Consider the following 25,490-nt stretch of genomic DNA (forward strand, 5'->3'; position numbering starts at 1 on the left):
TAAAACTAGTAGACACTCACTGTTTTATTGACCAATATGATTAGCACAAGAAACACTAAAACTCCGTTTATTGCATTTCACAATAATCTGCTTGATAACGGTCTAATAAACACAACATCAACACCACAAAACTAAAAATTGCAAATCAGGTTCCTATCTCTGAAATACACGAGGTAATTCACACACTGTTATTCTCCTAAACATACAAGTTCAAGATCAATGGTGTGTTTCCAGCCTTTTTTTTATATACCAAAAATAACTATTATTATATTGATTTCCTTCCAGTGTTGCTTGAAATAAATAGATTGTGCATTTCACCTTGGGCAGCAGGGCAAAAGAACGGCCCACAATAACATTTCGATAAAGTGTAAATTTTTCTACCTTGTTTTTTTCCTTCATTCAAAACATTTTTTTTTCAATAAAAAACATCATTTTAATTCAGCTTCAAATAAATTAAACCCTGTATCACGTAAAAATAATCCATCGGTATTCGCAGTAATCCATGCTATATAACATGCATTTTATATAACTTTGGACTTAAAGGAAACCGCACAAGATAGCTACGAAAACAAAATATATAATTGTTCTATAAATAACCAGTTCTTCTTCTAGCCACACTCGGTGGTCTGTGGTTTTATAACCTGGTAATATCCTCGCCATGCTGTGCTCCGGAGAGTTCGTCGGGGGCCCCAGTGTTAGTGGCCGAGGCAGCGGCTACAGCGCCGGCTGCTGAGCCTGTGTTGGACCCGGAGGAGGAGGTGGAGGATCTCACTTTGGTGTTGGGCAGCCTGTGATCCTTTTTCCATTTCATCCTGCGGTTTTGAAACCAGATTTTTATCTGTCGCTCGGAGAGAACCAGGGTGTGGGCGATCTCGATGCGCCTCCGCCGAGTTAAATATCGGTTATAGTGGAATTCCTTCTCCAATTCTAAGACTTGCTGCCGGGTGTATGCTGTCCGAGACCGCTTGGACTCCGTCCCATTGTAACCAGGGTTCGCTGAGGGGAAAAAAAGGGGAGAAGTGGAGAGAAAGGGAGACGGAGAAGGGAGGAAAAAAGGAGGGGTAAACAAGAATGGCCTCAACTGAGATATGGCTGGAAAGATTTATTGGATGTGAATGTTTGGCTGTTTGAGAAATTTCAAAGGGAAGTTAAGAAATCTGTGCGTAATGAGAGGACACTCACATCCAACTATGAGCTAAATTATTAATGCAAGATTACAAAGCTCAATTTTTTTTTTTTCCTTATTCGTTTCTCCCCCTTCTCTCCATCGCGCAATACATAACAGCAGAAGCCACATGGTGATACGGCTGCCCTGAGTATACCTCGGCTATAAAATTTATGGTGGGTGTAATTACCAATGCCGAGTCGTAAATCCGCCTCAATTGTGCCATTTCAAAGGCTTCCCTGCTATCGGAACAGGGGCTGGCAACGAGATGGGAGTCAGAGGGACTGATAAAGGGAGGGAAAGGGAGAGAGGAGCGAGAGGGGAGCAGGGAACATAAACACACAAGTTGCCTACCGGTGTTGACGTGAATTTTCTTCATCCACGGGTACACCACGGGCTGCTTGGAGGAGGCTGTGCTGTTTGGATGCTCCGGGGTGGCTTGGTTGCAGGCGGAGGTGGCGGCCGGTGGGGTGGCGGGGGACATGGACAACTGTGGGGTATCACATGAAGCAGGCTGCCCTTTCCCTGTCAGCAGGTGCGCAGAGTGGGGTATTCCGTGTCCCCGTGGCGTGTCGGGTTCGGGGATGCTTGCACAGTTAAACTGGCGCTCTTGGTAGCTCGCCCGCGGAGGATATAACTCCTGGTGGTGATGCTGGAAGCCAGGGTCCCTTGCGCGGCTGTAATATTCTGGACTATGCTCGGGGATGTAGTTGTTTTGCGAATATTCCTCGCATGGAGGAAATTTCGGATCAATGTAGTTAGACTCCATCAAATACGAGCTCATGATCATTAATTTCTGGAGTGGAAAATAATTTTTCTAGCTTTGTCGTTTTTCTGCTCCATAAAGCCCTCCTACTTGCGAGCAGCCCTGTAAAGTTACTTTTACCACGTGACTCTATGGCCCAATAGCAGATGAAGAGGTAGTTCCCGGATAAGGAACCAGAGGTATTTAGCATACCTACAGTCGCCATTGAGGGCACAAACCTCTCTCTCTCTCTCTCTCTCTCTCTCTCTCTCTCTCTCTCTCTCTCTCTCTCTCTCTCTCTCTCTCCTCTCTCTCTCTCTCTCTCTCTCTCTCTCTCCTCTCTCATTCCCTCCCTGGCTCTCTCTCCCCTGGTTGTTTTACCAAAGCAATTGATCTTGGGGACAAAACTAGTAGCTAGTTGCTGACCAAGGAAAAAATAAAACAGGCAAGATCCGCTGCTCTCAATTATTCAAAGGGACAATAGGTGATTCGCCAAGGATAAGGTACGACAATAGCAAACCAATCATTTTGTTAGGCTGCACACCTCAAATAAAGGTTATCTGCTAATTAATGAGGGCTCAGTCTTTAACCAGCAGCACTTCAGCTCTGAAACACATTATGGTCCATTAATGCACTTAAGAATTAGAGCTGCATCACTTCTGTGAGTTGCTGTTCCTATTAAAACCATTCCTGCACAAATAGTGGAGGTTTACTGTGACTGTAAATGTCAAGAGAGGCACTGGAGGTGTGGTGGATTTCTGAAAATAGGCCCCAATCATTTATAATGTTGGAGACAGGAAGAGTCAGACCGCCTGAATTAAAGTCTCAATTGATCTGTCTGGTTGTTCCAGTTTATTCTTTCAACAACTGGGCCTTTGTGTTTTCATTGATACCAACTGCCAAAAGAAGGAGGGATTCAGCCAAAGGTTCTTAATGAAATTATTTTTAAAGCTGCTTTGAATATCTCAGCAGCAAATTAAAAAAAAAACACCAAAATATATGGTTTGCTGATTTGTAGACAATCATGTTCACTAACTTTTAACCATAGCTCCATGTTATATATTTTTTACTGTCCCGCTTATTCCAAAGGTGGCTGGAGCCAAAGGTGTGAGGTGCTGTACCAGAGACTGAGCAGAATAAGATGTTAACAATAAAGAAAAGTCATGGTGGTGATGGTGAAAAAGTGCATTAAGTGAAAAACCCTGAATGCAAAATAACCTGTATTAATAACGTCTAATTCTAAAATGTACAGCTATGACACAATAAAAAAGTGTATGTGTACAATTCAGTATCTCGCGTGTTGTGATTTCACCATCCAAACAGTGGAGGAGGACGAGCAGAGAAATGTCACAGAAACAACACAGGGTGGGAACCTCTACAACTGATGTCACAGACTGAACCAAAAGGGGAGCAGCCAACAGGCCAGACTAACTCAGAGCTCCCAGTGTGACATCAAACGGCCGCTAACACAGAACAGCACCACTGGGGTGTCACTGATCTGACAACCGGCACCATCATGGTGGGACATACCAGAGAGCAGCAGAACAGTATGATCTGCTCACTTATCTGCAGTAGTACTGTGCACAATGAAGCTAGGTTCACAGACCAGAGAGTTGCATTAGAGCAGCAGCACACTCACAACCCAGTAATTGAGCAATCCTCCTGCATGCAGGGCCGGCCTGCAGAAATACCATGCTGGATAGAAACTACGATTATTAAATGGAAACATATTATTAACACAATCAGGGGGTTTTGCTGGTAAAAGCTCTGCTCCCGGCTGTTTTCTGTCGATCTCCTCACAAAGTCCTTGTCTTTATACTTGTGAGGCATGTTTGGTAGCTTAGTTACAACCTAAATAAAACCACATGAAGAATAAGTAAATTAACTTTGTCTGTGTGTGGACAATCGCTTCCCTGTGACCAGCAGATGAGAGCGGGGCAGCTACAATCCAACTGTTGAGAGCAAGCCTCTCAAAGAATCCAACATATACAGGCAGAGAAACAAATGCAACCATGTTAACACTATCCTGTGAATACGTTTCAGTCAATCTTATTCCCAAATACATCGATACAAACTGCAATATGTCAGCCCAACTGCCATTTGGAAATGCAGCCTCCACATGCTTCATGCTAATCCAGGCTGAGGCTCTGCTAAACAGCAGCCCCCATTAGAGGAGGTATGCTGTTGTACTGTAAAGTGATACGGCCTGGTTGTATAAACTTGTCATGCTGCTGTAGGCTCCTCGTTCTTATCTCAGAGTCAACTTTGGTCAAAGAGACAGAAAGAGGTTAACTCCCAACAGCTCAGCAGCCTCCCAGACACATTAAGAAAAACTGCATTTTTTAGAAACTGTCTTCAGATAAAGCCTTCAGCTGAGGGAAATATCCAAATCTGTAAGCATGTATAAATAATAAGAATTAAAAAAATGACAAGCAGCAGCACATTGTATGTTAAAGTTGCAACAATTGCATAACTTGGTTCACAAAAATCCAGGTCAAATGGCATATTTCTGTCGTGTTGGTAGAGAATGCGGAGGACATTTCTATTACCTCCAGCGAGGATGTTAGAGGCGTTTTATAGAGCAATAAAAGCCGTAAATCAGTCACTTTTAAACGACCCCGGTTCCTAACGTGTTTTACAGGGTCTGACACAGTAGAAGCCGCAGACTGCACAGATGGGTTTTCTCTCTGTGGCCGGTACGACTCAGTGCATGCTCGTCTGGAGGGTGAATACAGTTTGTGACATCGCGAGTGCATTGCATATTGTGTCTGTGTGTGATGCTCGTATATGTGCAGCAGCAGGAAAAGTCATGAGAGACGTGCAGAGAGGAGCAGGAGCGACAGCAATCCAGAGGCCGGCGTGGTATTTCAGTTGCCCATGTATTCCTGTAGAGACGTATTTGCGATTGTTTGTACTTCACACAAATTCGGTTCTACAGGGTACATATAGACAACTAATGTTGTTAGGATGCAAACTGCAGAAGGAGGTGGAGTCTCTCAGGCAAAGATCCGTGCAAGCACGTCGTCGTGTGTGTAACTGGAGTAGCATGCAATCGAGTCTAGTCACAACAGATATTAAGGCTGCAATGGATACTTGAGTAAACGTGCGCCCGAGCGGATGCTGTGAGTCAGGAGGACTCGGAGTCCCACAAATCAATTCTGCAATTGACACGATACTTACAACATTTGAAATAACATCCCTGAAATATAAAAAATATCCGTGCGTAAAGGCTACACACGAATGCATCACACACACACACACACACACACACACACACACACACACACACACACACACACACACACACACACACACACACACGCACGTCGTGTGCAGAGGACAAGAGGCTCTTTTCTCCACATTCAACCTCTGCCTTTGAGGTGGCTCCTCTATGAATATTCGCTCGCAAACACGGCGGATACAAAGGGACGGCGTGACAGCACGGATGAAAAATAAGTTTCTATTGTTCCCAGCCATTTCTTCTGCTCACCATTACCATACTGACCGCTCAGTAACCTTTCTTCCTGCCACTCTGGAAGCTAATGAGAAAGGCCTCGGATGACAAATGCAATATCAGACATGTGACCTGTTCCGGGGTTATTAAAAACAGCAAACATGCTCAGATTGTGAATCAATGGAATTGATTACAGTGGAAGCGCACGGGGGGGGGGGGACTTCAAGCCTCTGTCAAAATACATCTCAATCTACATATTTCTCCGCGTGCACTCCGTGGATCAGCTTGATAGATTTTTTAAAAATTGAAGAACAAAGCGTCCCAAAGACGAGGAGCAGTGAACTAACGAGGAGAGAGTACTAAACAAAACCAGATTCATGCTCATCTTACCAGACTGTGGGCTCATCTACATGCACGCTGCTCGTCGTGCACCCAGCCATGTGCGCAGGAGCACAGCACATACTCCCCACTCGCCCCACGCGCTCTGGCGGGCGCATTTTAATATTAGTTAGACAGCCTGACCCGCGTTTCACCCCTCGCGTTTGACTGGCTCCAATAGTTCACTGCCACGGATTATTGATGGAGAGACAGCAATGAATTCTTTCTCCCCACAAATGGCTTTCCGATCTTGCACCTAGTTCAATAACTAGTTATAATGCAGAAGTACAAAAAATGAGGCCCTGAGGCGGACTAATTTGATGTTTCATTTGTTCATTTGAGAAATCGGTGAGCTTTTCTCGCCCCCCACCCCACCCCCCCTCTTTTTCCCCCAGCAAAATAACAGCGTGTACAAGCGTGTTCACACATGTACATATGTAAACAAAATAAATCTGCGCAAAACTATGTGGAGGCGGCTGCTCTGTCCATGCATGGCTGTTTTTAATTTGGCGGACCAGCAGCACCTTGACAGTGCAGCAATACCCCCCCCCTCTCCCTGATGAAAATGGCTGCGATGCGCTTTTAATCAAACCCTTAACCTAATAGCCTTTTACACGTTTACTCTCCCCAGGTGCAATAACGTTAGGCAGGATGGTCCAGTTAAAATAAAAAGTTTTAATGAAGTGCAGACAGACTGGAGACTAGTTAGACCTGAATGCCCTGCAAAAGCAGCAGCAGCCAGGGGAGCAGAGGTGGTTGTAGATACTGGAGGTCCCACAGAAACCATTGGTTGGTTTGCAGATCATTATTGTGGCTCATTAGAGTCGTGGTGCACTGTTAAACCCAACTTTTCTAACTGTTAACTACACCCAACCGCAGAGAGACAGTAATCAGTGCTTGACTTGAAGGTTTTTTGGAAAATTTGACATCAAAACGTGTTAAACATTGTTGTTGTCAATGCGCAGCCATGGCACAAACACCAGAAACCTTCAAACAAATTCGTTAAGAGCGCGAGTCAGTGGAGCCAGATGTTTGCCTCCAGCCACATGAAAAGCTCCACCGTGTAGTGTCACATCCTCTGGCCGGAGCCAGGTGGACAGGCGAGGGGCGACGGATAAACACTTACTGACACATCCACGGTGCGACTCGCTTTGACCCGATGAAGTGTCTGGAACAAACAAAAAGAAGAAACGAAAAATTAGGTCTGGAATGGCCGAAATATTATCTTCTTTTTAATTTAGAAAACGACTTTTAGTAGAAATTTAAATTAAGGAGGGGAAAAAAAGGAAATTCTAGAATTTGCTAAATAGTTTTTTACGTTTGAAACAAATATATAACCGATAAATTATCCATTAGATTAATTTAGTGTGTACCTGTTAAGTCAAGTCGTGTAAAAAGACATTTAAAAGAAAAAAATTTAGATAATAAAAGTGATATAAATAAATAAACTGAAAATATGAGCAAACCAGGATATAAATAATAAGAGAAGAGGCATATATAACCTGTGTATTACACTATTCAAATTATTAAAGGTTTATTCTCTCTGATTCTAACACAGTTTTGATGTGTTGAGTTATTATTTAATCTTAATGACGCTTCAGTCTGACCCTGATCTCTGTTGGTCTCCTGATCGAAGGGACACAAATGTCCCAGAAAAGCTCGGACATGTGCGGACTCCTGCAGGACATGAGACCGAGGACAGGGATGGAGGACGGGTCATTTTCAGACAGTCAAACTAAATCTACAAGCGTTTTGGTTTTTCCTCGGGCTGAAATGTTCCAGGAATAGAAATCCCTGGACTTGAATTACGGCGATCAGTCAATTAAAAAAAATCACGACTTTGTGTTCACATTGTAAATAAATTGTCAGAGGTGTGCAAAACGATGGAATGGCACTTTGTGGGTCTTATTTGGACTCAGACAAAGGGAAGTCTGCGCTCACCCGGAAATGACCTCTGCGTTTTGAATGATGACAGTGTCAGATCCACAGGTCACAGAAAGAGATACACGAGCTCAGGACGTGGCGGAGAAAACGGATGTTTAGACAGTTTCCCTTTTCCCTTTTCACTGGAGCCACACTAGATTGATTTGAGCTGGAATCTTGCATCTTTTTCATTTACTTATCCAGATTAGATTCAACGAGATATCTGATTCAAACGTTCTCCAAAAGATGCAGTGACTGAAAAACCACGAGGATGTAAAATCTATCAGATAATTCAATAATTCATTATAAAAGTTCTGCAACATCTGTGAAGATGTCAGATAACACATCAAATCTGTGTCTAATTTATGGCTAAACAGAAAATACTTTAAATGTCTTTTTTTTGGGGGGAGTTAAACTACTTTCTAGAATTTCGGGTTGTTTTATTTTCTTGATACGTTATTACAATTTCTCTCCACCTGCCAACACAATTAATATTAGTAATAACATCAATGAGAATATGGCAAATTGAAATAAAATATCGAGAAGAAAGGAGCAATAATCGATGCTATGGCTTGGAAACATTGCCCCCCAACAGTGTTTAACCCACACAGGAGCGTGTTACACAGTGCCCCCTATCGGAGGTGTATAATTGATCACCCTGCACACCTGAAAACAGAACTGTAATCCTGACAAAAAACTCCACCAGACAGTGAGTGGCATCGAACAGTAAACCAGACACTAATGCAGTTAGTGGCACTGACCTCACTTCATTTGTGCACCAACGCTGAAGCCTGGACAGTCGTTTAGACAAGAGTTGAAACAAAAGCGTTTCCATTTCTGTCATTTAATTCCTGCATTAAGATCAGATGCTGCAGCAGAGCCGTGCATCAACGCTGCACCTTGTTCTGTCAGCTGAGCTAAACTCTCACCCAAATATAAAATATCAGACCAACTTGCAGCTGCACACGCTGACCAAGGAGAGAATGTTATTTATAAAGTGCTTTTTACAACATGTGGGCAATAAAATGATGTGACGATCAAAATTGTCTCATCATCTGCCTCTAAACTGATAAATATAAAAAAATATATATGTTCCTGCACTGTGAGACAACAAGTACAAAAATGAGCATGAGGGCTATTTCTTGCACGAAAATAAAAATAAACAAGCAAACGAATTACAGAAAATATTTAGAAGACATTTTTGTACATTTTGTATTATTTCCAGCAGCAATGCAGTGAGATATATTTGGATTAGGACGATGCCAGATATATATTGGATAGTATCTTTGAGTCAGACTTGTGCCAATAGTTCAGACATGACCTCAAAAAGAACAGGGACTGATGAAAACAAAAACTAACCTCGTGTCGAGGTGAAGCAACGAGATGAAGCTCGTTATCAGCAGCGTTTGTATTTTAGATTCATTTTAATGACGCACAAAATATTTAACCTATCTCACAACCTTTTAATCCCGTTTTTATCTTCAATACTTTGTCTCAGATGCATTTTCCACTTTACCAAACTATAAGACTTTACTGAGGATGCATTTATTTAAAACTTGTTTTTACATTTAATGTGTTAAAGAGACAGTATGTGTGTGTTGACGAGACACAGAGAGAGAGAGAAGGTGGGGTGCATGAAGCTGGACGCCAGATGATTTTTTGATCACTCTGGCCGACCTTCTTTTGCTTTTTAAATTTTTCCTCACGTCTCCTTTCTTTCAAATATTTGCCTCTTCTCTCGCTGACATGACGCGCAGCAAACTGTTGAATGACACTGAATTGAAAATCTTCAGCGAGACATTGAAAAACCTAGCGTTTGGTTTTATTTCTCGGGATTAAAATGTGGCACAAACACGATGGACCATGCTGCGTAAAAGAATAACCCTCTTGACAAAAAAAAATAATTTACTATTCCTGTTTCCAATGCACTTAATATGCAACAGTACACGTCTTGTAAAAAATACCTCATTATTAAATCCTTGCTATTATGAAAAACAGAAATGCTCCATGATTGGATACAAAAAAACATTTACTACCAATTACACATTAAATTAGCACTTAATGCGTTTACACCCATGCATTCAAAGTCACACTGATACAACGCAAACACTATTATTATAACACGGGGAAATAAAAGCACAGTCTCAGGCCTGTAGGCAAAGTTAAAGGCAACTTACTGCAGCAGCTCTCAGTCGCTCGCACCACACCGACTACACAGTCCGGAGAAAGGTACTGCATCCTCACTGCCACACAGCCCTTTCCTCCTCAGAGAAGGGGAAGCCGGCAGCTGCGATTCCGGACAGTTAAGATTATATATGATGTGTATATATCGAAGGTTTGTCAGCTCTTCCAGGCCATAAAACCCACTTAAATGACACCACGTGATCCCCGTGCACCATTCACAGGCCCTGCTTGGGGCAATTGGCATATGTAACCTTGTAAACTTTAAAATACCCTAAAAGAAAGACATAGTAAAAGGGGATTGAATGCATTGTCCACGTTTAGGTTTAGGCCCCAACAGAGCACATGGGAAAGTGGACGCTGCGTCCACCGGTTTCTCAAACCAGTCAAGGAAGTTGAATAGGAAGCTGTTAGTTTGAGAGGTGAGTTGATTTTTATTTTTCTTTGAGTAGCGCTGGGGAGAAATGAGCTCATAACCTTGGGCGACACTGCGTCACACTGGATTTAAAGCTGCTGCTGATCACAGGCAGCTACTGGCGTGATTTTATATCCTCAAATAGGAGCAGACGGTGTTGTTTTTAACTACAGTGTGATGATGCCAGGATTAAAGAGCAGGGCGACATCATAAAGTGGCCATATGGCCGCGACAATGATGGCGCGCAGCTCTGCGGCCACAGGAAGCCGAGGTTTTGCATCCATGTTGTCTTGTGGGCGCGTGTTATCACAGGCTGTGTGTGTCTGTGTGTGTCTTCCTTCCCTGACTAAACAGGAAGCGGTGTCTGGCTGTGGTGGAGTGCTGGAAAAAGGGGCAATAAAGTTTTATGAGGGGCCTTAAACTTCCGAGCGCGTTTGTCAGTCAATGAAATTGTGCGGATTCCGAGTCAGACTGGAGAGAGAGAGAGCGCGTGAGCAGGAGGAGGACACAAAAGGAAATAGTCTCTCAATTTCTAAGTAGTTTATTTCAGTGGATTTCATAACAAAACAATATTTAAATACACTTAATGTGCGTAATTCTACCATTAAAGTATAAAATCAGGAGAATAGAAATGTGCATATTGACAATATTCGGACTTTTAATGATGAGAGTTTATTGGTTACAATGAACAGAAAATGAAAGTTACTCCACAGCCCTCGTGTTAAACCTCCAGTTCACAAAGGAGAAGACAAATGACTTCATTGCACATCACAATATTTTCACACACAGTCGCCGCATTATACATCATGATTTAGATTCACAGGGATTTGACAAGGACAACATGGATGGAAGTGAAAATCCACTCACTAACAGACACCACACGTCCAACAACATCCTAACTCGGCACTGCAACATGTTAGAGAGTCCATTTAAAAAGATAAGGGGAGGGGAGGAAAGTGGAAAAGTAGGTTTTACTGGTGGGAAACCATTTGACTCTTGCTCACAGGACAGCTCATTAAAAGCACTCGGGAATATTTTTTTGCCTTCATTTGATCCCGCTCCCCTCAAAGTGTTTATGATGATACACAGCTGGAAATGTTGCATGCTGTCACTGCAGCCTCCACCAAACTCTGGTCCACATTGAAAACACGGATTAGTATTAGTATTAGTATGGTGCAGCCTCTCAGTGCACCGCAGACCAGCAGCCTCGCAGCGTGCAGGGCCCTGCTCCCCTCAACCTCTTGTCCCCATCGTGCAGTCAAGTGAGGTTATCATCGCATGGGCTGCAAATTAATTTAGAAATGTAAACCGATTGATCAAAGTGAGCGATATTCAATACATTAGGTCCCAAACTGCAGCGAGTGACACATAATTGGTGATAAAGCACACAGAGCGGTGTCATGATGTCATTGCTCCTAGCAGTTCATCCGGAGGTCAGGCGGCGCTCCAGCACTGTGCAGTGTGGGGCTGAAAACGTGCTGCGTGCACCCCCATGTTCACCGGGGCCACTTCTACTCCTTCACTTTGATCTTTGAGTCCTTCTTCCACTTCATTCGCCTGTTCTGGAACCAGATTTTGATCTGCCTCTCGTTTAGACACAGGGTGTGGGCGATCTCTATGCGCCTGCGGCGGCTCAGGTACCGGTTGAAGTGAAACTCTTTCTCCAGCTCCAGAGTCTGGTAGCGGGTGTAACTGGTCCTGGACCGCTTACCCTCCGATTCTGAAGTGGTAGTAAAATAAGTTAGCTTTCAGTAGCATTGTAGTGGTGAATAAATATAATAACAGGATGATAATAATATTATTACTCCAAAAAAAGCCTTGAATATCCATAAAAATAAGCATTACAAGCAGAAAAATGTGAATTTATGTCCTCCTCCACCCTCATTTAAAAGATCAAATATCTTTACATAACCTAATTCAACCTGATATTACTTACTGTGGATCCGTGTAATAAACATTTATGTCAGGCTGATAAGGATGGTTAACTAGATCCAATAAATGCTCTCACTTTAAAGGAGGGGGCCTTGACACCATTTCACATTAAAACATTAAAAAAAACTAATTTCAATATGTAAAATGAAATGAGTGATGGCGTGTTGGCCTCCCTGTAAACACTGGTCTCGGCCTAATACTGCTGCTCTCTACAGTCTAATATCGTGGGAGGGAAAACAGATGTGTAAAATGAAAAGAAGTGGGATTAGAAAATGGAAACTGATGCTCCCCAGATATATTTCTTTCTCCTATTTATAGACGTGCTCGTGCACAGGCGTGCTAAGTAAAGCAACAGGCCTGTGCTGCTGGACTTTAAATATATATTTTTTTGTATATTCCTGCTGTGTGTGTGTGTGTGTGTGCGTCTGGATTTTTTTAGTATGTGGAGAAACACAAAACACAAGTAGCTCCTCTCCATCTGCAGCCTAAAAAGTCAGGCAGCGGTTTAAGGAGCAGGAGCAGCCCTATTCACGTCTTATAGAGGTGAAAAGTTCATGATTGGGTCAGGGCATTGGTGTTTCCCAGGGTTCAATTTAAGGCTAAAGCTTCTCTCTGTCACACACACACACACACACACACACACACACACACACACACACACACACACACACACTCACACACACACACACACACAGACTGAGAGTGTGACAATGTAAAACATGCAGTTAAACCAAGACCATAAACAAAGCAAGGCAAAAGAAACACTAATACACGGAGGCTGAATTCGTAATATTATTTCACATCACAGATTTGTTCTCTTATCCAATTATACGTCCATAAATCACGCCGCAGATCACCTCTTCACCGTAACAGAGCAGGTTTACGAGCAATGGATGCCTTTGTCATAAAATTTATGACCGCGAGTTTTTATTATTTCCTGCGTTTGGCCTATAAAACTCAAGAGGGAAAGTAGAGCGGGCGAAAAGAAGTGTTGCAGCGTAAAGAGTGAATAAGAGCAAGCATCTTAGTCGCACTTCAGAAAATAGGCAAACTTTACCGTGGCTCATGTGCAGTTTTGTCATCCATGGATAGATCTGCGGCCGCGGCTCAGCGTCCTGACGCTGGCCCGCGTTTGCGTGTCGTTTCGCCGATTGCGCACTCTCCGCGTTTCTTTCGCCCTCCTGGCTCTTGTTGCCGCCGGACTTTGCGCTCCTCTCCGGGTCCCTGTCCGCCCCGCGCCCCAGCAGCGCGCCGCCGTAGCCGAGCCCGCTCGCGTCCACAGCCGAGCTACCGGAGATCATGGTTATCTGTGGTCCTGACGGGAGAGGAGTATCCGCATTGCCACGCAGGCTAGTTTTCATCTCCTCCCGCTCCACAGAGGTCGTGGGGACGGGACAAGTGAATATCCCGTTCACATTAACATCCTCATAGTGGCTGGACCTGTGCCCAGATAGATCGTAACTAAACATACTGTTTGGAGAAGTTGTCTCGCTTGTTTGCCTGAAATTGGAGCTGTCAACATACGAGCTCATGTTAAACCCACCAGCGATAGTTTTTTTCTTAAACTAGAGAGGGCTGCGGGATGGAGGTTGCGGTTATTTCCTTGTTTTTGTTGATCATTGCTTTTCTTTGTAGCCGCTTTTGGAAAATCAGAGCTGTCTTCTCTAAAAAAATAATCCAGGATTTATAGGTGGAGTAGGCTTTGGTATCTTTTTTTATTCTTGATCCGACGTGCGCTGCCCAAATATGGTGTATTTGTATGGGATCACGTGCACATGTTGGCCAGTCATAAATTGGCTTTGATACTCAATGGGGATATTGATGAATAGGAGAAACGTGTCCGGTAAACTTTGAGCTGTTGGTTGTTGAGGACCAGGCAGGGATCTTTAGCGCAAAAAAGGGCAGGACAGTAAGACAAGAGCGTCATCTGGTGTCTGGTATGGGGCAGGACGGTCAGAACCGGTCAGAGCTCTCTGCCCCCCCAACACGCCCCGAGTCCACCGTCAGCCCCACATAATAAACATGGCTAATAATTATAATAATACTTGTTATAGTATTAATAGCCATAATTGTTATAATAATAAAAAATACCGGTTTAAATGCTCCCTTCGTTTAAATATGTTTACGCATGAGCTCGAAACGTGGATGTCGCGGGAAGTTATGTTATAGTAATACAGCTACGGGAATGTCGTAGTGGATATTGCACAATTGCTCATTCCCCTGCCCCTCTAATGCCAATCATAAAGTCCAATATTAAATATGGAAGAGCTTATTAGTTGCTTATAAATCACTTCATCCTCCCATTTGTCCCCAATTTGCCTCATGATACGATTAAAATGTACTTTCAAACCTCCCCAAACACCAACTGAGTTTGGTGCGTAATTTACGCATCCGGCACATGCTAGGTATTGTGCGGGGTGCGTCCAAAAATCACAACACAAGCATGAAAGTTTTACAAATGTTTTATTCCATGATACACAATTATGACAAAGACATGAATTCGTAACTCCCAAACAGAAGTGAAGAATCACTAGTGTACAAATCTATCTCACAAGGAAATCCTATCGAGTCAAATGATCAAAATAAAAGGGGGGCTAAGCGCAATTGTATGTTATGCTGCGTCTATCAAAGCGGCTAAATGCACATAGGTCCTCACAGGATTGACATTATATACGAGTACTTGGATTATATACAGGCATCTCAGCTGTGTGTGTTTGTGGATTTTTTTGGATTATGCGTGCAACTTTCAGGTTATACGCAGAACACTTTTTTTCTGCGCACGATTCAAGTACTATATTACACTGTGATCAGATGGAAGTGTCCGCCCGGTCCTCTCCTTTGATTCCGTGGAATGTGCATGTACAATACTAAGTCTGGACCAACACTGTATTATGTGAGGCGATCAAAGAGTTCACAGGGGTGGATGGGGTGTGGGGGATAAATACACATTTTTTTTTAATGACGTGAGGGGACATAACATAGAAATTAATACTTCTTTTTATTTTCACAATACAAGTGTGACATTGCAATCACACACAAAAACGTAGCGCTCCAAGTGACACAGGGGCCAACGTGTGGCTGAAATGACTTGACTTCATAAGGCTCAACACTCCTGTGGTCAACATGAGATATAAGTGGGAGAGCTGCGGGGTAGCCATCATGCAGTGACGCCGCTCTCAAGTCTATTTTTTAGGTAGTTATGTTGGGTTTTAATGGTCATCAGGTGGTCTCCTTTCCTCCTCTTCTCAATTCCTTTAAAAACTATTCTTTCTTCTTGTCCTCATCCTTCGCTTCTTCAATTGCGGGACTGCTTTCCTCCTCCTGAGAGGCTGCTGTCTGTTCACTACCAGTAACCGTGGAGGTCAGGTTGCTCTCTTTCTTCCACTTCATGCGTCGGTTCTGGAACCAGATTTTGATCTGCCGCTCCGTTAGACAAAGCGCATTGGCGATTTCGATGCGTCTGCGCCTGGTCAGGTAGCGGTTGAAATGAAACTCCTTCTCCAGCTCGAGTGTTTGGTAACGCGAGTAAATCTGACGTCCTCGGCGTCTGTCCGTCCCGTAGCCCACTCCTGTTTGGGATACAAAGTAAAGTCACATATCTCTCCCATCCTATGTTGGCATTTAAAAAAAATAAAATAAACATGCTTCTGTCTGTTAAAAGTTAAACACAAGTTTTGTCTCACTGTTGGGGTTCACAAGTTTAATCCAAATCCCAAAAAAGAAAAACAAACACATTTGTAGCTGTAAAACAAATCCCTGCCTCAAAGGGCATCTTTGCTTTATTATCTAAAATAACCAAAGCATCCTGGTGTCTCCTCTCTGCCTCTCGCTGCTGATTATGGCTACTATATCATTCTTAAAATGAAAGCTGTTTGTTTGCACATGTAAAGGCCCATCTACAAGTCGGGGGAATACAGTAATGTTTTATGGGGTCATAAAAAGTAACTTACTCTCTTGGTAAGACATATCGTAAAACTGGCCCATTCGCTTAATTTATTTGTCGTAGTAAAACTCACCGCCGTGTGAGTTCATTCGCTGCATCCACGGGTAGATCGGGATGTTGGTTTTCTGGTCCTGCGATCCTGCTCTCCCCTGATCCAAACTGTACTCTTGAGCAATGTGGCTTTGTGTGTTGAGTCCCATGTTTGTTTGTCTGCAGCTGGGCAGCACGTCCTTGTCTTGAAGAAACACGTTTGATCCATACTCATACTGTGCCCTGCCAGAGCCAAACACCACGTTGTCTTGAGGGGAGTAGAAAGGTGTATATATCCGATTCTGGGTCACAGCGGCGCCGTACGAAGAAAAATGTCTGACTGTGTCATAGGTGGTGGAGTTCAGGGGTACGTTAGGCAAAACATCTTGACCACCGGATAGATGGCAGGAGAGCGACGGGTTTGCGAAATAAGAATTCATACCTTGCTTGTAACCCTCTCTCCAACTCTCCCCACTTCTTTATCGGTCTCTTTTTTTCAATCCTCCTCAGTAAATCTCCTTCCCGGCTCTGTCAAACAACCACACCTTTCTCCAAGGTCCCCTTCTTTTTCTTCGACTTTCCGCCTCCCCGACTGGACGTGGGCTACTTTGAGGATTCAATATTATTAATTTCCAATCTCCGGTTAAGACGCACAAACCCGAGTGTTATAGCCGAGGCTTGGCTCGGTGAGAGACAATATGACAATGTCAGCTGACCGTTCTCCGCCAATTGAGAGGCAGGAGTTGAGCAGAAACTGTAGCTTTTAGCTCAGAGCTTGAACATGCTGCTAAATGCCGATAAACACGGCGCAGATTTTTTGGAGAGGCGCACGGTGCAGCTTGGCCGTTTGAGAAATAGCTGCAGACGAAGTTTGAGAGATGTGTGCGTGTTTTTAAGCAGGAAGTGCGATGCGTGTGAGTGTGGCCAATGTCATCCAGTGCAGTGATCAGTCAGAGGAAGGCGGATAAATACACATCCACTCATGTGCAAATGTGTCGTACAGGGTTGATTGGGTTTAACTCATTTTAGTGAGGTATACACAAAATCCGAGTTGTTTTATTTAGTGTGCGTGTGTGTGTGTGTGTGTGTGTGTGTGTGTGTGTGTGTGTGTGTGTGTGTGTGTGTGTGTGTGTGTGTGTGTGTGTGAGAGAGAGAGAGAAGAGAGAGAGAGAGAGAGAGAGAGAGGGAGTGTGAGTGTGTGTGTGTGTGTGTGTGTGAGAGAGAGAGAGAGAGAGAGTGTGTGGGTGTGTGTGTGTGTGTGAGAAATAGTGTGTGTGTGTGAGTGTGTGTGCTCCAAAAAAAAAAACCCTCACTCACTTTTAATTTCACAACACCACTGCAGAGACCTACACCATTCACATGTCCTCATCCCACACAGGACGCTCATGCAGCCCCTTTGCATGCATTAGGGGACTAAAAATTAATATTGGCATTTGTTATTTACCTCAGCCCCTATCGACGAGTTTTCCAACACAACTGTTAATGTTTCCATTGTGTATGAATTATCTGGCATGTGAGCAATTTCCATTGCTTTTGCAGTGAACCCCGGGGTGGGGGGTTGGGGAGGAGTGTAGGTGGTTAAGAATGCGTTTATGGTCTCTGTTCCGTGAGGGCAATAAAACAAGTGACGCTCCCCAGCTCACCAACAACTATCTCTGCTGCAGAGCCCTGCAACACACAGGCAGCAAAAACCTTCCCCCAAGCTCAGATGTGAGAGCACTGCACAGCATGTGGAAAATCGTGTACACAATATGTATCGACTAAAGGCAGTGCGCCCGAGAAGATCATTTTTCTGCCACTCTCTTGGAGAAAAAAAAAATCCAGTGAGTTATGCGACTGTCCAGCCACACGTCAGGCAAAATCCTCCACAGGTCAAGTCAACTGTGGCCGCTGTTTACTGTGAGCTCAGGTACAGTCTCTTTAAATCATAACAATACTTGATATTTTTACGCGCAGAAACTAAGAGTTGAATTACAGTGAAAAAAAAAGTGACGTCTTCAAATGCTTATGCAGATGTTCGAGTCCTTTTTTCCCCCTGTTCTGGTCATACTTTGACATTCCTCTGACACACACAGAGGGAGCAGGAACCGATCATTATCTCGGCAGCAAATGACGGGGTTGGAAATTACCTAAGAATTTTTCTTTTTAGCAAATTTTAGGCAGCGTGTGGGTGAAATGGGCCGAGTAAAATGCGTAAAAAAATCCACATAAATATTATTATAGAAGACTCGCGCCCCTCAATCTCAATTACCTTAATCTACGTAATTATATTAATTTTTGCACAATTCAGGAGAGTGCATTTTTACCCAATTGGCATTTTTATTTTACAGAAATTCTGACGCTTTCCATCTACATGCGCAGCAATGTGCACACGTTAATTTACAACTACAAAATTAACTTTGTCCTGGCTTTTTCGAAACAGGCCATAATGGACGCCAATGGGATAATCGATGCAGTTATTGAAAATGTCTGCTTCAAACGCAGTCGTTGTGGCTCCAGCAGCCTATTGGTCCACCTCATTGATTTCTTCAATGGGGTGAATACTCGCAGCCTAAACGTGCAGCAGTGTTTGGTCTGCTGTTTGGGATCCTGAATAGCCCATAAAACAGACAAGAACAAAGAGAAGGAAGTCGCCGGTGCAATAAAAGTTTCCCTTCAGCTTATTCGTGGCCATATGTGACATCCGCGACGCGCAAATTTGGGGCAAATAAAAGCCCAAAAGTTGGAGGCTGCACCGTCCGTCTGCTGCTGTCCTGGGATTATTCCATTTAGCCTCTTCACTCTGATATTAAGTTAGGAAATAGTCGATGACGGATTAATTATAATATAGTTACAACTAATTAGATTAATTTATTTACCACGCAGAGAGGGGACACACTCAGCACTCACATGTTTTAAAAGGGAAAACGTGAGTTTAACTGCAACATGAACGTCTGCTATTTAAAATCAAACCATATAAATAAAGCACAAACTGGGATCATTTAAATCTGATGTCTGGTGGTGAGTCTAACTTTATTAATTTGTCATGCTCACAATGTCAGAGACAATTTGTAAATGTCAGTAACAATTTCTGTGGTCATCGCCTGGTCACCATAAACAGATTATAATAGAAATTCTAAAATTAATACACACTTACGTTCAACGCGTTTTTCCCTGGTAATATCATCTAAAACATAATTTGGGGTTTCTAAACACAGAATCCCTTCAGGCTAATTGTCATTCACAGGCTTCCCCCAACCCCACAAAAAAACACGCCGCTCCATAAAGTCCAGGTTGTAAATAAAGGCTGAACAGTAAAGCCAATGTGTGGACTGGAGGGGACTGGAATGCAGCGGAGGTTGTGCCAGGGTGCAGAATTAGAAAGGTCATTCTTCCCCTCGTGTTTTACTGCTTTATTGCGGCCCGTGAGGCAAATCACATGCGTGGCTTTTGACGCAGGAGGCAGTGGAGCCGTTTGGTCCACGTCTCCACCACGATCCTCCAAACAGAGAACGAGACCAGACGGTCTGAGAGGAAAATATAAATTATTGACAATAGCCTGTTATTAGGTATTAACCCGTTATATTAATAATCTGCATTAAATATACATTAATTTGCGAATGCGCAATGCAGCCTTCAGAAAAATTACGTTACGCGTGGCTTATTGTGATCATTATTGTTGTTGTTATTATTATTGTTATTATTACTATCGTTATTATTATCATCATTATTATTATAGCTCACGCTGCCACACACATTTACATTCAGTTCCCCTGCACGAGGCCCAAGTCTGGCAGCCCTGCAGCACAAAAAGGGCCCAGCCTCTCCCATGAACCTTTTCTCTTTACGCAGGCACAGGCTACACATCCACCACCACAACATCCCTCAGCATTAGTGATACGGGACGTGTAAGATTTCGACATTATCAGCCAAGATTAAAAACACAGCGAGGGGAGCCCGAGTCTGCTCAGCCCCTCATGCTTTCTCTCCCCCGCCTCTAAACCTTACTAATAAGGAGTAATTCACATACTAACAATGTAAAGCCCTCTATAAGCACTTTACCATCGCTGGCCGGCCCAATTAATGTCCGGAAGTGTTCGACTTTATGCTCGTTAAGCACTCAGGAAGCTGTTGCCCAATGAGCGCATGTTGATCCACACATCATAAATTATGACCATTAGTGGGCAAAATTTTTTTGTGCTGTCGGGATTAGTAAGTGAGGTTCTGAATGTGGTGATGCGGACAGATTCATGACTTCATGGAGTTTTATGTGAGCCCATCTCTGCTTTTAAAAACACTGTGGGGCAAAACAATAGACTGTGCTTTTCAACTCTTGTTTTAAACCAAATTTAACTAACGACCCAAATGGCGTGCATCTAATGGGCTCTCTCTCTTCCTTTCCCTCCCTCTCTCTGCAGGCAGATATATATGTTGGGCATCAGCGGACACGATCCATTGCAGCAACAATGTCTCGCGAGGGAAAAGCAAACAATGTGTGTAACAGTAGGTTATCAGACTTTTAAATCTTTTCAGAACGAGGCTGTGACAATCATTGTGACAAGAATCGAGACACAGGGCCGCTGAGCTGCTGCAGAAAAAACACAACTCCACCGCCATGAAAACACAAACTGGGTCTATATCTGCACACACAATATTACAACACTGCTGAGATGCATCAGAAACACAAAAAACCCCGAACATAACATAATATAACACGGAGGCAGCGTTACAGCGTCAACACATACACACACACACACACACACACTTTAAGATCACGTTGCAATATACACACGCCTTTGTTATGTGATGCAATGCAGGCCTCAATTCTTAATACCGTGTCTCACTCATACACACACACACACACACACACACACACACACACACACACACACACACACACACACACACACACACACACACACACGCACACACAGGCGTCTGTGTATCTATCTTAGTAATGACATTTATTGGCATAATCCATTCACTGGTCCCTTACCTTACCATCAAAACTAAATGCCTCACCCTAACCCTAAATCCCAGTCTCAACCCTCAAACAGCTGATTCAAAGTGGGTCAGAAAGTTAGGACCGGCCAAAATATCCTCACGTTCCCAAAATGTCCTCACTCTGTAGGTTGTATGCTCAGAGATATACAAGTACACACACACACACACACACACGCACTGAGCAAGATTCTTTTTGTGAATGAATGAAATGGTTTCATCACAACTTGATCATCTGGTTGCTCTCATGGTCTAAAAAAAACCACATGCTAACTCCTCACACCGTCCTCAGTGATTATGTCACACAGCCATTATCTCACTGCATCTCATTAGAGGCTATCGAATGAAAAAAAAAACACAACAACAATGTTGCACAACGACAAATCTTTTCCCTTCTCCAAAAGTGACAAACAACAAATCAGACACGCAGGAACCCTCCCTGCTGGCCGCGGTGGATGAGCCGGGTCAGCTGACATCCGCAGTGAACCGCCGCCGAAAAACCAGCAGCCATAAACAACAAGCCTCAACACCCACCCACTTCCACATGGGGCGCTGCCGGTCGCTAGGGGGCACTGCACAGAGCTGAGTGCGAATATAATACCACATATTGAATTGTCTGTGTGTGTAGGCGTGCACGAGACATATGTGCGCGCGCGTGCAGCTGCATATAGATGTTATTGAGCTTCTTGGCACACTCTGGATGTAACAAGTGACAACAAGCATGGGGACAAGAAATGGGCTAATTAGAGCAGATCAGTCAGCCCGGGACGTCATTTGTCACTGCCTTGGTCAGAAGGGCCTATGAGTGATGAGGAAGTTTACTATCAGTGAGCAATTCATTATAACTAGCTGGCACAGCATCTGTACAATGCCCAGCTACTGTGGCCTGAGGTAGAAGAGCATATAGACACGCAGGGGTGGTGGGTTATTGGCTCCATGAAGCCACAGAGGCGCAGTGACAGTGGCTGTGCGCACCAGCAGCCTCCCAGGCTACAGGTCAGGTCACAGCTACACAGGGAGGAAGAAAAAAAAAAAGACGCCTCCGCCTTCTCATGATCTCACACACGCACTCCTCTGCATCACGCATCATATCCAAGCCAGAAACATGCGGCCGATTGCCAAACACACGAACAACACGTTGAGAAAGAGCCGTAGACGAATGTGTGATCTTACCTCAGCGGGCATGTCCGTGTAGTTTGCAGCTGAGGGGTCACGATGGCGAGCAGGGGGGAATATCAATACAGCGCACATCTCCCGTGCGCTGCTGTCTGTCCTCACGTCGCGGCGATGAGGAGCCTATGGAGGCAGGGTGTCTGTTTACCGGGGAAAGTCTTTTTTCTTCTCCAGCAGGCTCGATCGCTCCTTTCCCCCCCTTCCCAGCCGTGGCTTTATTGCCTCCGGGGGGGATAGACGCAGGCGGCGGATGGTAGAAGCGGCGGCTGTCCCGAAGATCCCCTCTGTCAGGAAGTCGGAAATCGGATGAATATCACTCGGACTAGAGCCAGAGAGACAGTGCCGCGTTTTTATATTCGATTAAAGGAGAAAAAAGAGGTTTCTACGCCCCAGCTTGGTCTGCTGCTGATACAAGGGAAGGACTAGAGAATAGACAACAGCATAAAGTTCATGTTCATAGAGCGTGCGCCACGTGGCTCGCCGCAGCCAATCGCAGGAAGGATTCAGTCGTAAACTTTTATTACTCAGCTGTAAATTTCTCCCTTTAACAACCAGGAATGTTTGCACCCATCTTTCTCCTTTTCCTTTTTTCCCCACAATGTGACAAAAGTAAAAATGGCCACACGATATGGAAATGTCGGAAGATTCCCCCATATGCCAAAAATTAGACGCGCGTCAGAGAGATATGACAGTCCTCCCCACCTTCGGTGGACAGGCTGTTTGCCAACATGTAGGTGCCCGAGCCAAAGGGAAATGGGAAATAAAAGTGTGTGAGTAGGAAGGAGAGGGAGGGGAGAGCGGGAGAGAGACGTGGAGACAGAGAGGTCTTATTAAACTTGGATCAGGCTAAACTATACTTCCAAATGAGGGCCTGTGTGTCCCTGGCTGGCCCACAGGATGGATAACATGGCAGTTGTCACATGTCACTGCACCACACATCCAGCATCGTCTACACTCCAGGTTCCATGATGGAAACAAAGTCAAAATTATGCAAAATTTTACTCTTGGCTACAACCCATCATATATATTTTTTTCAAACTGGAAAAGCAGGTAAGGTGGAGATGGAGCCTACGGAGAACAACCGCAGCACATCAACTATCAGACCTCATGACAAGGAGGAAATAACATTACTGCCACACTGTAAATCTGGTTCTGACTTTCAACAGGTTTTGCGCACATGCAGAGTACAGAAACTATATATTTGCCTCAGGAAAATATGGACATGAAATGTACATGTGACATATATGGACAACACGAGGCAACCTCTGGGTTTACGAGATGATTATTTCGCCATCTGCAGAATTACAGCATCGAAATACATGGAAAATACGAGAATTCCAGATGAACAATAGAGGAGAAATCCTTTCATTTGAGCCCAACGCGCAGGTTTGATGACTCAGAGCAAAGACCTCTAGCTTTTCTTTTATATGAAAAAAGGAATTATGCAACGAATGAAATAAATAATCAGAATGTATCTGTGTTACGTACTTGGATGAGCGGTGCATCGTGTCCTTGCAGGCCGTGATCTCCACACTGAGCCTCGGCTACACACACACAGACAAAAAAGATGTGGACCCATCCTTTACACCGCCAATAAAGTTTACAGCGGGTCCACTAAACTTTATTGGCAATGTCAACCCTATGGTAAAAGTACACAAACGCGCACACACACACAAAGGGCCCCCGAAATTCGTGGCACAGAATTGCTGCGACTTGGGGGGGACACACATCCGGAAATCTTCTAAAGAAGACACGCACGCAAACAGAGGAATAAAGAGCCTGGATGAGGATGATGCGCTTTGAAGAATTCAGGGGGAAAATAAAGCAAAATAAAAAAGAGAGAGAGGGGAACGACACTGAAGTGAGCATCTGCAAAACTCCATTTGCTTCTGTTGTTTTGATTTTGCACTATTCATGTCTGATATTAAAGATGAATTTCGGAGTGAAAAAAAGACTTTGCACAATGTAAATTCTGTAACACTGTACTTTAGATGCAACTCGTTGAATTTTACCAATCAAACACAAGAAATGTTGTTCTCAGTTGTTGCTCATGTTTTTCTCCACAGGTTAGTTTTACTGGGGTTGAATGTAAATAAAAAATATTAAATGAACAAACAGCTTCAGCTCCTTTTCTTTTCCATCTGTCTTTTTTAAAAAAATGCATTAAAATAAGTCTGAAATTTCCAAATCCCACTATGCACCTGTTAAATTAAAATTAAAATAAACACATCGAATTTTAATTTAAAGATAGGCTTAGTATATATTCCTCTGAGGAATAACGGTGTCCTGGCGCTCACACCTGATACTGGTCTCCACAGTTTAAGTATTTACGCACACAGTGTCTCACATACACACCAAACGGATCACTTCAGCTTAATAGTTAATAGGCTCAAATAGTTTAGTATCATAATAGGCCTACCTGGGCAGATTAAAAAAAAAGAAGAGAGACTCGACTCACCAGGAGCTTTAAATAATTTAGATGCTTGACACCGACTCCAACCACAGGGACAGACGACAGCAGCAATTAGTTGCTAAGTAGCACTAATACATTTATATAAGAAAGTCAAATTTAAAAAAGGGAAAGTCAGCAGCAGCAGCAGCACAGAAGCGTGTCTGGGCCTTCAATTGTAAAAACGCAGCTCTGAAATACATGTGAAAATCTGCTTCAAACGCTAGGTGCAAGACAGAGAGGTCCGATTACACGTTTTGAAAAAAGGGGATCGGATTTCTATGAATATAATCGAGCAGGTCCTGGTGTTTGAGCAGATGTAACAACACTCGAAGTGACCTGGATTGATGTATTTGAGGCACGTTGCTGTGCACAAATAAACGTGGCTCTTGCTTTTATGGGGGCTGCTGCTCATATATGAGTTTACTTTTAAGCGGCGACCATAAACACAGCAGGAGGAGAAGATGAGACTCAAGGTGTTTTACCTGCACTTGGCCTCTCACACTCGCTTTGATTCCAGAGGTTCCGTCTGGACGCAACACCTCCAGCGCTCCAAGCCTCCCTCATGCTCTGCCATTATTTAGTCTGATGATGAACATAACACGCCAGCAGATGTTTGTTAATCTCATCTCAAACCGCCATCATTCATCCCAAGATTCATTAAGAAAAGGTTGGCGTCCTCCCCGAAGAGAGGAAGTTTGTTTTTGATATTTTATTAAGAA

At 43.7% G+C, this 25,490-nt stretch overlaps 4 protein-coding genes across 4 annotated transcripts in view; all 4 read right to left on the reverse strand.

Annotated features, from left to right (window-relative positions):
- LOC118110766 (homeobox protein Hox-C4a) lies at positions 1-24,433 on the reverse strand. The gene is made up of 3 exons (XM_035158817.2): positions 22,320-24,433; positions 1,520-6,910; positions 1-996 (listed from the first exon to the last, which is right to left on the reverse strand). Exons 2-3 carry the CDS (start codon positions 1,953-1,955, stop codon positions 635-637), a joined length of 798 nt encoding a protein of 265 aa, XP_035014708.1. The 5' UTR covers positions 1,956-6,910; positions 22,320-24,433; the 3' UTR covers positions 1-634.
- Positions 1-25,490, reverse strand: part of hoxc8a (homeobox C8a) — a 55,832-nt gene that overhangs the window by 9,112 nt on the left and 21,230 nt on the right. The gene's annotated exons all lie outside the window — the stretch shown is intronic.
- Positions 10,787-14,213, reverse strand: hoxc5a (homeobox C5a). The gene is made up of 2 exons (XM_035158812.1): positions 13,251-14,213; positions 10,787-11,981 (listed from the first exon to the last, which is right to left on the reverse strand). The coding sequence occupies exons 1-2, from the start codon at positions 13,723-13,725 to the stop codon at positions 11,773-11,775; spliced, it is 684 nt and encodes a 227-aa protein (XP_035014703.1). The 5' UTR covers positions 13,726-14,213; the 3' UTR covers positions 10,787-11,772.
- On the reverse strand, positions 14,640-17,306 carry hoxc6a (homeobox C6a). Its single transcript, XM_035158819.2, has 2 exons — positions 16,210-17,306; positions 14,640-15,762 (listed from the first exon to the last, which is right to left on the reverse strand). The coding sequence occupies exons 1-2, from the start codon at positions 16,604-16,606 to the stop codon at positions 15,455-15,457; spliced, it is 705 nt and encodes a 234-aa protein (XP_035014710.1). The 5' UTR covers positions 16,607-17,306; the 3' UTR covers positions 14,640-15,454.

Source organism: Hippoglossus stenolepis, chromosome 6, assembly GCF_022539355.2.
Source record: "Hippoglossus stenolepis isolate QCI-W04-F060 chromosome 6, HSTE1.2, whole genome shotgun sequence".
Taxonomy (NCBI): Eukaryota; Metazoa; Chordata; class Actinopteri; order Pleuronectiformes; family Pleuronectidae; genus Hippoglossus; species Hippoglossus stenolepis.